The sequence below is a fragment of the Diorhabda sublineata genome, chromosome 4 (genome assembly GCF_026230105.1).
Source record: "Diorhabda sublineata isolate icDioSubl1.1 chromosome 4, icDioSubl1.1, whole genome shotgun sequence".
NCBI lineage: Eukaryota > Metazoa > Arthropoda > Insecta > Coleoptera > Chrysomelidae > Diorhabda > Diorhabda sublineata.
The window spans coordinates 18,974,185-18,988,190 of record NC_079477.1 but is presented as its reverse complement, the minus strand read 5'-3'; the positions used below and the strand labels follow the sequence as shown (position 1 = coordinate 18,988,190).

General features: G+C 31.6%; 1 protein-coding gene across 3 annotated transcripts in view; it reads right to left on the bottom strand.

Moving 5' to 3' along the window:
- Positions 1 to 14,006, bottom strand: part of LOC130442531 (uncharacterized) — a 163,732-nt gene that overhangs the window by 51,643 nt on the left and 98,083 nt on the right. For all 3 annotated transcript variants that reach the window (XM_056776696.1, XM_056776697.1, XM_056776698.1), the window contains exon 3: positions 3,805 to 3,836. In XM_056776696.1, coding sequence (XP_056632674.1) covers positions 3,805 to 3,836 — 32 coding nt within the window. The remainder of the gene's footprint in view (positions 1 to 3,804; positions 3,837 to 14,006) is intronic.

Sequence of the window (14,006 nt, the reverse complement as noted above, 5' to 3'; positions counted from 1 at the left end):
TGTTGTTATAGGGATTAAGATATGTAATATAAATAATAATTAATTAAATCGAACAATTGTCATTTGATAGTGAAAAGTTATATGGTTGATGTCAGGATTAAAGTTAAAAAATAACAGGCTACAAGATGGGCTTGCAACTTACGTCGCCATCGGCGTCGGCATCATTATCTGAAAATTCACTTTCGTTGTCACTACTATCTTCTAAGTTTATTATTAGATCCATCACATTGTCCATAATATTTTTTCTTTCAATGTATTCGTTTTCTACTTATTTCACATTCGCGCAAATATTTTCACAATGTTCTACATCAGCGCATAAAATGTTTTTTCTGTTAATTTCCATACATCATCTAATTCAAAAATTACGTTGGGAGCAGCTAAATCGTTCTTCACCAATGCCCATATTTTTATATTAGGCTTAGTTCCGGATGATAGGGTGGTAAACATAACGTTAAAATGTCATGTCCTGCTAAAATTTCATCTATTATATATGTTTTAAAATCTGCCTTGCGCATTTTTATAATTGTATATAATTCAGCTTTTAACTCAGTACTCAGTACAGTAAACCACTTCTGCATTGCATCTTTTTTCCTTGCAAAATTTGGAATAGGTTTTAACAGTGCATTATCTAATACCAAACACATTTTATAGAGCTTTTGGAATGAATTTTTTTTCAAGCACTTGACAAGATTTGTATTACCTATGTCGTCGTGATAGTCTTCTTTTTCATTAATTCCCAATGTGCCGATATTATAGACTTTGGAATATCTTGAGGACTTAAATAACTAATTTTGGGGCTGATATAATAGCAGAATAGCATAATAGCAGTTAATGATACTATTTATGTACCAAAACTATTACCAATACAAAAACGGACTTTACAATAAACATGAAGGTATAGCTATGGGTAATTGCATATTGCCGTTCCTGGCTGGATTAGGCATGTGTCACTTTGAAAAATAGATAAGTCAAGAGTTTTTCCAGGGTATGGTATAGGTATGTGGAAGATATTTTTCGTATATTTCATACAAAAGAAGCGAATGTAGAAGATTTCATTTCAAAGCTAAATTAAATTGTCCTCATTTCCTGGTACATCGTTTAATTCATTTTCTACACAAATCTAAAATATGAAATCAAGAAAGGACCTGTGGGTTATGATAAGAAAGTTATAGAAGGGTTAATTAACCCTAGGTTTAAGAAATCTCTTTGTGAAACCACCTTTTTTCAAAATCAAAATGAAAAACATAAAAATGTTCTCTAGTACTTTTCATCTCTGCTTATACAATGGTATTAGGAAGACACTTTTAACAGAGTAGGTTTGTGATTGGTTTTTAAATCCAACAATACTTTGAAAGAATATGTACGAACAGAGAAATCGGGTATTACTGAGCACGCTGACAGTTATAATCAGGAAATAAATATAAATAATTTGAAATTGAAATGTATCCAACAATTAACTATACGATGCATTTGAAAACATTGAGAAGGACAAATGGAAAGAAAGGCTCTACTACTACTTACAGCCCACTTTATAGTTTATTAGATGAGGAATTCAGAACAAACGTCGAGAACTACTTAGATCTGGGGTTGTACTTTTACAGCCCCGTGGTATGTCCTGGGAACTCTATATAAAAACATTCATAGAAGAGACGAAGAAGATGGCTGAACAACATCATAACCACATACATAATGGAATGTTGAAACTTCTCGATAATCAAGACACAGTCTGACGGTTCAAGCGCACCAAGCCATTTGAACTTTAGTGAAAAGTCATAATTAAAACCCAGTTGATAGTCATTAGCCAGAATAGTGAAGTGATCATAGACGTCAATTTCAGTAAAGTACTTGGTGGGTTAGGTTAAATGTAAAATGTCGGTTAGTTGTAAGATTACGTGCATTTGTTTCAGAAACTTCTTAGCGACACTTATATTTTCAAGACAGAATAATTATTTCTTCTATTCGGATATTGCCAATGATGATGTTAGTACTCGCGACTAATTCTGACAGCATGGCTCTAAGTAAAACTATTCTCTTCTTATCACCCCAATTAATAATGATTAGAGTAGGGGACTGGTTACTGTGTTTCTTGTCTTCAGCTGCGACATTTTCCCTTAATGCAGTTTTCTCTCTCCTTTACATTCAACAATCCTTCTCACATATCTTTATCTACCATAACTTTGCCTCCTTTCTAAAGATTCCCATCAATACCTCCACGATTATATTAATACACCACTCTTTGGTTGTGACCATACTATTTAAATGTCGTATTTAGTGTCCATTATATGCCATATTTCTTCCATTTTAAACTTCTGAAATCTTATAATATTGCTGCTCCATATATTTTTGATCACACTTTGCAAACTTCTATTTTGGTTTTCTTCGATAATTCAGTAATTCAATATACATTTAATGTTTTGTAGCTTATTTTCTCCGGATAATATTTCTTATACAAGATGTCTCAAAGCAAGTTTCACATTAAAAAAAAACAATTTTGAGAAAATTAAGGAATTTATTGAAAAAATGTTTGTTACATATGAAAATAATTGCTTGGGAATTTATTTCTTATAGATAACATTGTCCAAATGTAAACCTTTGCGCTCTCGGCATTCATTTATTCGAGTACTAAAATTGCTTATGACGGCTCGGAAGGTTTCTCCGTGGCTCCCATTTCGTGAGTGATATATTGTTAGCATAAAATTTAGATTTGATATAACCCCACAGAAAAAATTTTATAGGCGTTTAATCGCGACTGTTTGTAGGCCAACTTATTTAACCTCTCCTGGAGATTAATTTGCCCGGAAAATTTTCACGAATTCACTGTAACTGTGCAGCCCAGCCCCATTCATCTTCAAAAAAATAAGGGTCTATAATTTTGCGTGCTGATATCGCAGCCCATATAGTCAATTTAGGCGAATGCAAGGGTTTATTATGTTTGTGTTTTGGAATAGATATAATCCATTTATATAAGAATGAGTTTAACCTAAAAACAAAATGTTGGTAAACGTTGGAAAGCGCTCAATCGACTGGTTTACGAAGTCAAGCCTCTGACCAGCATCCTGAAACTTTGCACCAACTGCATTTTGTAAGGTGCATTCCAAAACCCTGGTCTAAAATGCGAAATAATGATGATCTATGAACGTTTTTGACCATTCTAAAAGACCTCTCTTCAAACATCTAGACCTATTTTCCAATCCGTCAAGCACCTAGTGCATCATTTAGGTAAGGTATATTGCGAATTTTCTACATGTTGCAGATTTCGAATTACCGTTTTTGCAAAATGCACGGTCTATTCCCGAGAAACGTTTTATGGCGACTAATTTCTCAAGAGCCAGGCTAACAATTGACATACCTCCGCAACCCTCCGAATAGAAGCGTTCACGCAATAAGCAATACATAAATGAATTTTCTATTGAGACACCTTGTATAAGTATCAACCTGGTACAAAAATTATCCTACTAGTTCTCAATTTAATATTTTGTATTCTTCAATTCCCCTTTCGAAGATTTTATGACACCGCAGAAGCGCCTTCAGGAATACTGGCGAAGTTAGACTCGCTTTAACAATCTTTGCAGCTATAGTTGTCATATTTTAGTAACTAATTATGGATGGCATATAACTAAATAAATAGACTTAGGTTATCAAAAAACAACCAAAAATGGAGAGCAGTAGACAATTAAAGGCCATACAGGGCCGAAGCATAAAAAATTGAGTGGGTGGATATATAAATTAGTTGATAAAGTTATATTTTATATTCAGGGTAATACATAGTTTTCAAGTAATAAGTAATTCTTCAAACATGCTTACCACTTGTGATAGATTATCTTCTCTTGCTACATCTGCAACAAAAAACAAATGTAAGTAAGAAGTCAAATCATGCAAAATCCAAGCATGAATTATAATGTTTTTTTATCGTGGAATTATTATCATAAATCGAATCTTAATTTACAACTTTATTATTTAACTTTAACTCTCTCAAAATCAATAAAACATTTTTATTTTGCTACTGATTAATGCAAAGTAAATGCTAAATTAAGTGGTCAAACTGCGCATCAACAAGTCAATAATCAGTGAAGAATATAAAGATGTTTGGAGAAATTATATCGAACATTTAATTTCAAAATAGAATATTTAATATCCCTGAAACTATTCGGTTGTTCATTTGAATGAATCTTATACACCAATTTAAACTTGGTGTCTTAAACTTTAAGACTCAGGACAAAACGTTCATTGCTACTTTAGTATATATTTTGTTAAATTATTAATTAAGTCTGTCCTAGATTTTTTTCGGTTCGAAAATGTTGTAATAACTTTTTCTTTAAAATTAGAATGAATTTTCTTTGCTTGGAAAGAACTGTTGAACGACCTTCGTTCATTTATTAAGATACATTTTGATTCGATTTTGTGTTGGGACATATCGTTGGGCCTCTGATATTGTCACGGGTGTTGTTACTACAATTCCACATTATTTTTTCTTCTCTTTCAGTGTATCTGCTAGATGATTTTTTTTTAATGTTAGAATCAGTATGTAGTGCACTACTCAAAGCCCTGCAATCATTTTTTGAATAAATAACAGACAGTTCAGTACGTAATTGTTGTGTGCGAGGAGCATGGAGAAATGAGTTTATCATGGAGAAATGATCTTTTGCATAATTCTAAATAAAAATAAATTCTATTGTTTCAAAAATATACACGTACCTCCAAATTTGCAGAACCAGCAAAATGATACTTTTTTTAATGTTTGATCATCTGCATGTTGGCACCTTTCACCGCTGCTTCGATGATTTATCACAGTTAGAACTGTTTTACTTACCAAGTATTTGTGTGTCATATCTTTCAGAAATTGAATAGTGCAACACGTTCAATACGACAATGTACAAAAAACAGCTGATCTCATGGACATGGGGTAAATAATCGATTTTCTCGGATATACACGTATTAGCTTTTCTTTTTTTTTTGGTAATGACAGTTGTTTTGTATTGTTTATTTATTATGATGTGAAGAGGACTTTTCACATCTATTATAATGAAACTAATACAGTTGAATCTGAGTATTTGTGCAGTTTTTTTATCAGTCTGTAAGTAAGCTTTCATATAAAAAATATAAAAGATTTAAAACGCTTGTGTCTGTTTTGTGCTTAAATTTTGTACACATTAGTTTTAAATGTTGCGTTCAAGTTTAGATATTAAGTTAATAAAACATGAGTGAATACTTTTCAAAGTTGCAATTTGGACATTGTTGCATACATGGTATTAACAATTAGTTTCTACACTCAGACACAAATGAAAGCGTTTGAATGCAAAAGTGCTTCCAAATACTTTCAAGCTGAATTTGTAAACAATTGCTGTGCTCTGAAGCTTAACAGCAATATTGTTGTTACCGATCAGGTAGGTGTACATTCTTGTATATAATATGACTAAAGTTACCAAACCCTGAAGAGACTGCACTTAAATAGAATATAAAATATACTTTAAAGCTTAATTTAGTTCTTTTAGCAATAGTAGGGTAGAGTGGGGTCTGTTGATTCGCGGGGTCTAGTGCTCTACCTATAGTATCTTGCACACGGTGTGTGATACCTATGAGCGAGTGGTATGAGAAGAAGCGGGGTTTGAGGGACCCACGCCACTGTTACATTAGTCGTCAGCCATCGTTTGTCTTGAGTAACAGCACGTGAAGTTTAGTGCTAAAAGTAAAAAACGTACCATTGAAATTTGGTTTAAAAACCACGAATGTTATCATAAGTTTATCAAGTAACTGTATTTGATTTGTAAAATGAGTAAAGTTTCAATAATAAATTATTTGTTTAAATGAGCCTTGATATTTAGTCACGCTGCACTTGAATGTTTCTATATTAATGTTGCTTCAATTTTAGGATTCGATTTTACAACAAAAAATGGAACGTGCTAATATCAGTAAATAATTGATACCTAAAACAAGCTGTAAATGAATTCCTTAAAGGTTCAAGCATCCGCAAAACTGCTAAAGATAACAAAATACACTGGATTTGCCACAGCCATTATTAAACCGGGTAATATAATAGCAGCTAAAGGAAAGCATACTGTTTTGTTACGCCAGTATAACATGGAACTAATGTAACAGTAATTGCAGCCGTATCAGCAACTGGAAACTCAGTTCCTGGTATGTTTATATTTCCTCGGAAGAAGTTTGAAGACTGCTTTATGGCATATGAACTACCTGGATGTATAGGACGCGGTAATGAAAGTAACTGACGACGAATTATTTTTATTTTATGCAGCACTTTATAAACTATGTAAAACCAACATCAAGTTCTATTGTTATGAGACCACCAACTACTTATTAAGAGAAAAAAGTGAAAACACAACTTCCGACAGACACAAGAGTCTTATTAAGTCTCCCAGGAGAAGATTTGAAAAGATTGAGCTCGTGACTGACTTATTTGAAATTAACTAAATTATTCCTTTGAAAGCACCTTACACTGATTTGAATAAAATATGGATCAAGCGACCCGGCTCTGCCTTAATCACCTACTTTTTAAATGAGATTAATATTTCTGTGCTCATTTCTCTGTTAGTATAAGTCACGTAAGGAATCACATGCCATATATGTTTATTGATAATGAAAGGAACAAAAATTCATTGGAAACGATGCTTTCTGGATTTCTCAAGTTATGCTGGTGATTAATTTCACCGGGCACAGGAAGCAGGTGGAACCGCTTTGCGTCTATTCATCCAGAAAATTAAAAACTCAATATTCAGACTCTATCACTATTTATCTAAGCATAATCCAAGAATAGTCGAAAAAAAAACAACACATTCATATTATCGGGAAGAAATTCGTACTTCTTTAAGTAGCAACTCTTTAAGAAGGCTTCTCGCAGTAGTACTGGAAATAATGGGGTCTAAAAACCAACAAATAACTTCACAAAGCAAATAAATTTACACACAGAAGCTTAAGGCAAAAGACTCTTTTTTTCCCACGGTGGCCGTTTTTAAATGGGAATTCTTCTGTCTAATTCCGTTGCATTTTTTTCACTATAATTTCAGTATCATATTCATTTATTTTTAAATCATCTAACTTCGCTTTTTCAAATAAATCTATTTCTACTTTTCTTTTTGTATCACTATTCATTTCTTTTTCCATTATAATATTTTCCTTCACGTTCTTTTCTGATTCATTCATTTTATCTTATTATACTATATTATATATATTATATTATATTTATAATGATTTAATTCCGATTCGTTCTTTTCTATGCATTTTTTAATGTATGGTAATGATTTAATAAAAGTAAAATTTATTTCAACTATTTAAAGGTTGTTATTTTCACTAGATTTAACAAAATTTTCGATAACATCTAGTATTTTTTCCTTTTCTCCATTTTTGTTATCACAATTATCATTATATAATTCTTCCGATGTAAAATTTGTTTTTTGATTTTGCCTTTGGAAATACCTATTGCGCCTGAACATCCTGTGATAAAGGTGTCTATTTCGCTTGAAATAAAATCATTACTTATTCTTTGTATTGTTTGACTTTTTAATAATTGTAGTCTATTTCCAAATGCTATTAAATTTTCATTTTTGAAAGGTTTTGTTCTTGTCAATTCTTATAAAATACAATCAAAGTCTCGCCTATCAGCAAAACATTGTGCGTATGTTTCAATTAGTTTTTCGCATCTTGTGATGAATTTGTTTATAGTATTACTATCTCCGAAGTAAGACTTTATATTTTCTAATTTTAATTTAAATAATTCCCAATTAAGGGTTTTTGGGCTTGCCGTGGCTATTTTCTATATGAATCTGAATTAGCAATATTTTCATTGATATTCAATTTATTGAATGTGGTTAGTAATTTTCTAATTCGTTCATAAAAATTAAAATTGATAAATTATCTCTTCCTTACTTCAGGGATAGAGTTTGAGGAAAAATACAAGAAAATAAGGAACTTGGCACGTACAGAAATTTGAATCCTATTTCTTGTCCCTCGTAGATCCTAGGTCTTCGCACTGTGTATTAAATACTAAGTCAAGTTTTTATCGTGATTTAGCGTAAAATTACACGACCGCATAAATCCCACTGCGACTGCGCCAAGTATAACTTTTACTTTCAAATTTTTTGCTTAAACTTTATCAACAAAAAACATGCTAAATTTTACAAATGTTGAATGAACTCAATTAATCTCAACAAAAATTCGTGCTTTTAAGAAAAAAAGGTAAAATAATCTTTACGTAACCTTTCTTCCACAGTTCATTATTGTAGATCTCTAAGTTCAAGGATTTCGTTCGCCACACCATATTTCCGACTTGCAAAGTTCAAAGTTTAACGATATACTAAATGACATACCACAAATCACACGCACACTTTGCAGTTTATTTGCTATAGATTCGTGCGAATTATGATTACACTTTGAGAAATATTCTTTATAGATTTCGTTCCATATCAAACCGCATTTAAATCAACTAAATTGCTTCTTTCATTATCTTGCAAACAGAAGAAAATTATATATTCATTGATCCTGTTATAATAATTATTATCAGAAAGAATAATTTTTCTATTTTCAATATTAGTTAGGTAATTAAATCTTTAAACTCGATTTTCGAGTACTTGAAAACGCCAGATTTATTTGGAATTTTTTGCACTTAACACAACAAACTTAACCCATTATCTTTGTCAGGTTTACCTGGTCCCACCTAATGGCATCTTTGTACTCCATTTTCAAACACACCGAATTTTGCACACTTATTAATAATCAATGACACAATATTTCTGTTCCATAGCCTCTATATGGATTATCAAGATATCCTTCTCTCTCTCTCCTTTCGGAGAGTTGGTCCGATAATCGCAGTCTACTATATCAGTAATGTGAATAAATTTATAGCAATACGACTCATTATGCTCTCGTTTATCTAGGCTCTTACTTATTTACTACTAGACAAACTCAGGTAGTAGTACTTAGTCGTAACGGTTCTTACATGGTGTAACAATAAAAGAACTTAACTAGATAAAAATAAACAATAGAGTTCCGTGAAACGATGAAGGTTTAGATGCAATGATTAGATTACGGATATGATTCATAAGATGACTGATGTATAAATCACATGAACTATCAAATGAATTATAATTTAGAACAAACTGAAATATATTTTCTCAATGATTTTATTTCACAATGCTTGTTACTTATCTGGTCAGTCATTATATATTCATATACGAGGGTTGTTACTTTAGATTTGAGAAATGCAAATAAAAACAAATATTTATGATTGGATATGGCTTTATTGTTTTTCAAAATATTCTCCATTTGAAGTTTGAACCAACTGCCGAAGCATTTTTCCTATCCCGATTGAGCTACCTACAAAATATGTTATTTCAACCCATTAACCGCTTCTTCGGGTGAAGAAAAACGTTAACATCGAATTTATTTTTGATCTGTGTGAATAATAAGAAATCATTGGATGCCAAACAAAGTCTGTATGGCGGATGACTGATTTTTTCGAACAATTCTGGCAAACAAATGCTAGTGTACCATTCAGAATTGGCCGTTCTACGTTGCTCTAATGGAACGGTAGCGACGGTAGTCCATTATTTCGAAAACACAGGTGACCGTTTGCTTCAATGTACTGCGTGCGCGAGCAACTTTTGTTGGATTTGGTTCGTCTTAAGAGATTCATATAGTCGATTATTGTTTAGTTTCGGGTTCATTCGCATACATCCATAATTCGTTGCGTGTCCCTATTCGACACGAGAATTTTTTTTCGAATAAATCTAAAGCTAAATGTTCAAGCGATATTGAATGTATGCGAGTGGAACTAATGCCCAAGTATGCCTCAATCTCACGGTATATCACATGACGATTCTAAATACGTTCACTATTAAAAATGTCAAACTTTATAATGACAACGTCAGATTTGACATATTCACTTCAGTGTTGCCATATCTCAAATTTTGAGTAGCAATCCTCGTATTACGATATATTTTTAATTTCACAGTTTGAACTATAAAATACATAATAAAAACATGCAAATTCGCAAGCTAAGTCGCAAAATCAATTTATCGCGGTCACGAATGTCGTAAATTAGTACTTCCGGTTTTACTAATATTGGAATTGTTTGATTTTTGGTTCGACCTTTTGAACAGGATTCATGAATTGAACGAAAGGATGATTACAAAAACATATGACTTTTTTTAGAAAAATATTCTTTTCTCAAGTTATCGCTTAATCAAGATAACCTTACTTAAGCTAATGTAAACCCAACCTATTCGGAGCTAAGATAAACCTAACCTAACCTAACCTCAAAATGGATCCGTACCTTAATCTACTTTCGTTTATATTTCATTTTGGATATTTGTTTCTTGATTCGGCATTGCAAAGATGTCATATTAACTTACTAATTCTGCATTTGAAAATTCTTATTTGAATGTGTGTCATAGCGAAAGGCTCAATTAGAATTCTGTTTTTCGTTCTCTGAAATATGCCCGCCTCTGTATTAGAGATTGTATTTAACAAAACTTAGTCCTACTCTAATTCGTCATACAGCCACGAAAAGGGGTTTCTGTCACGAACTAAAATCATAAAAAATATCTAAACTTCATAGTTCATCCACCACGTGGTGTTTCGTTTATCACGTTCTGCATGTATTGCAATTTGAGCTGCATAAGTGTATAGTCGATATGAAACTAAACTTCTAACTCATCATAAATTGTGAAGGGATTTATTGTTTTCTCTTTATTTAATTTATTTAATAATATAGCACGTTTTTGATCGTTATACATTAAGCTATAATAAGGATATAATATTAACCATGGTGACATCACACTTTATATATGCTGTCAAGTTTTTGCAATCAACTTTGTTTTTGATATATCTTAAAAAATTGTTTTTTCATAATTATATTATTTTCTTAATTTCTCTGATTTCTCTTAAAAATTCCTTTTCGTATTCTCTATTTATTTGGGGAACAGAATGAATGGAATAATACAGATCTCGATCTGTTTATTTTTAAACATTTAAATGTATTTAGTACATTCCAACCGAATTATTTTTAATGCAGCTCTGCAGTTGCCAGGCTGGAGTAACAATCTAAGCCACCAACAGCTACACCATCAAGAACGGCATCTCCATCGACGATGGTATCTCCAATAACTTAGAACACAACTGAGAACTGTAACCATTCCGATATTCCTCAGATAATTTAGCAGTTCTTTTTGATAAATGTATTTTTGCTGAATTTTTTTGTTAGCAGCAATTTATATCCATTCGAAGAATCGTGTTTAGGTTTAGTTTTATTTGTTTGATTGAATTTTTTGTCACCTACTGTTGGATTCTAGTTTTAAGTTCAAGTCAAGTCAAAAACCCCAATTTAATATTAATTTGTTTACTCCGCTTGAATACCAGTTATATATTTTTTCATTTAGGCCAAATAACACTTCTTGAGGAAGAATTTCCAGCCAGGGACCTTAAGGTTATATAATGAATGTCTTAGAATCTGGACTTCTTCTCGATGTAATGAATTTATAATTAGATCACATTAAAGAATAGCTCATCTTACAAAAATAGTGAGTACTTAATATTTTTGCTTGATATTTTTGGGGAAGTATCAGATGTTTTACAAGGAAACATAAAAAAATAATGAAAACCAAGTTATTTCCTTAAATTTTCGAAATATTATCCGTTTATTTCCTGCAGTCTTTTCTTAAACTACCATTTTCCCTTTCAAATCTTTGAAACATTTGACTCAACTGTTTGTGATGGTCCTCTTTTTTTCTATGGAAGCATCGAAAGTAGTTTATTTTATTGCTCCTTTTTGAACAACCTATCTATCAGTATACTTTTCATTTAGACATTGTCTAATTGGCAGAGTGTAATCCAGTGGAGCTCCATCTTGTTGAAAGTGAATGATACCTTGCAAAATTATGTTACCATCTTGATCAAATCAAATTACCAAACCAGTTGTCCATCATATAATTTTGTTTTTTTCGTCTGTTGGTTTTATTTCCTGACATTTTAAAAATGGTTTTACATTCGTTCCAAACAGCAAGTTCATTCTGATCTTTGAAAGGTACAATGCGTACAATTCATAAATTTTCATTGCTAGTTTTAATCAACAGAATAATAAGTCTATACCTAATCAACTTTACCAAAACTAGGGTAATTATTTGTAACCTCAAACTATATATAGTTTCGTTATAAACGAATAAATGAGAGTTATTTCCAGTTTACTAAATATTATAGATGAATTGACTGAAGAGAAGAGAAGAGAAGAGAAGATAAAAAACAAGGTACGAACGTTAAGCTAAACTAACATTTTGCAAAATAAGTAGTTAAAAACGCTGGCATAGGCTATCTAAAAACCACACGTTGTGACTACCCCAAACAGGCTATATCAAGATCACAACTGTTTACCTCCAACTAATGCTCCTGTCTTATTTTATACAACCCAGAAACTTCACGAAAAAAAAATAACTAAATATGACTTCAAATCAAAGCGTTACATTTACTTTACAGAAATGCTTAACTAAATACTTTACTAAATAGGACTTTAATATGACTTAGTGATGATGTCAGAGTGATACTGAATTATTTTCTTAATACTAAATAACACCTAACGATTGAATTTACTAAATACTTTGTAGTTATACTTTGATATCTACCTAGAAACATATATAAAAACTAATATAGGTGTGAATATCTTTTATATGAAGAATGAGATAATATTTATAATGAAAATAAATTATCGTTCACACTTATTTGCACTGGGACGGCTTAGCAATATCATCGCCCCTTAAGCAGTTGATCACTCAGTCCTTAGGGTATTCCATTTCTTCATCACGGATTCAAATATCTATTCAATCTACTACTGTGATTATTGTTGGCTAAATTTGAATAGTTTTGTTGAATAGTGTTGAATCAACATGAATTATGGGAAACATACAAAAACGGGATAACGGTGGTGCCCTTAAAAAAGTAACCTAACCAATCCACATCTACTACTCAGTACTCAATCACAAAAACCAGTTAGCAGAAAAACTGCAATCTTCCCAAGCGAAACACACTGAGATGGTACCCCACAAATACATATGACATCGGTACGGTGACAATACAGTTCACCTATCCAATAATGACTACCGGCAAAAGGCAGGAAATAATTTAAATCGCAAAAAAGAGCCACATGGCTAATTCTTGCGCACTAACAATTACTACATAAAACACTATTTATAAAAAAACATTTCTGAAGAAATTTCTAGAATTATGACCAAGATAGAAAGCAGTTATTTCTTGAACACTTCTATTAGCCAAGACATACAGTATGTAAACGTATCTCCTTCAGAAACGCAATCGAAACGTGCAAAACAAGGGTAATCTTAACGATACTCAAACCGCCAACACGATAGGTGTAAATAGGGCTGGACTGTCAGATTTCTGGCTTAGAAATAGAAATAAAATATTAAATGACTCCTTAAACCATGAAAACTAACTTACTTAATTGTTCCTTTTTCCCTATTCCTAAAACCCATCGCTGAACATGTAGTATATTGATGAAATATGAGATTATGATTTATTAATAAAAATATTATATATAAGGAAATATATTTTGATGTTTAGTTTCCAATTATTGAACGAACTAAGTAAAGTAATTAGGAATTTTATTATCGAAAAATGAAGGTAAAAAGAAAATCGTACGGCAAAGTTTTCAATTATACAAAGCGTCAACTTTTTCACAAAATCCAATGCTTTTTTCGAAATCATTGCTTTTCTTGCTATGTATCTTTTATTTAAAATTGTTGACGCATCGTTCACATTTCCAAGAAGTTAGAATAATTTCAGCTTATTGTTAAATTGCAAAGAAGTAATTAACGCACAGTCTTTATCTAGCAATACTAATTACTAAAATTGTAGCTAAAATTAGTTACAATACAGTAAACTAATTTTACCGACAAGAAATGATGTCGGGAACGATATATGCTCCTCAAATTGCAAGTGTAACTTATATTTCTTAATTTTTTTGACAGACATTAGAAGTAAGAATTAAT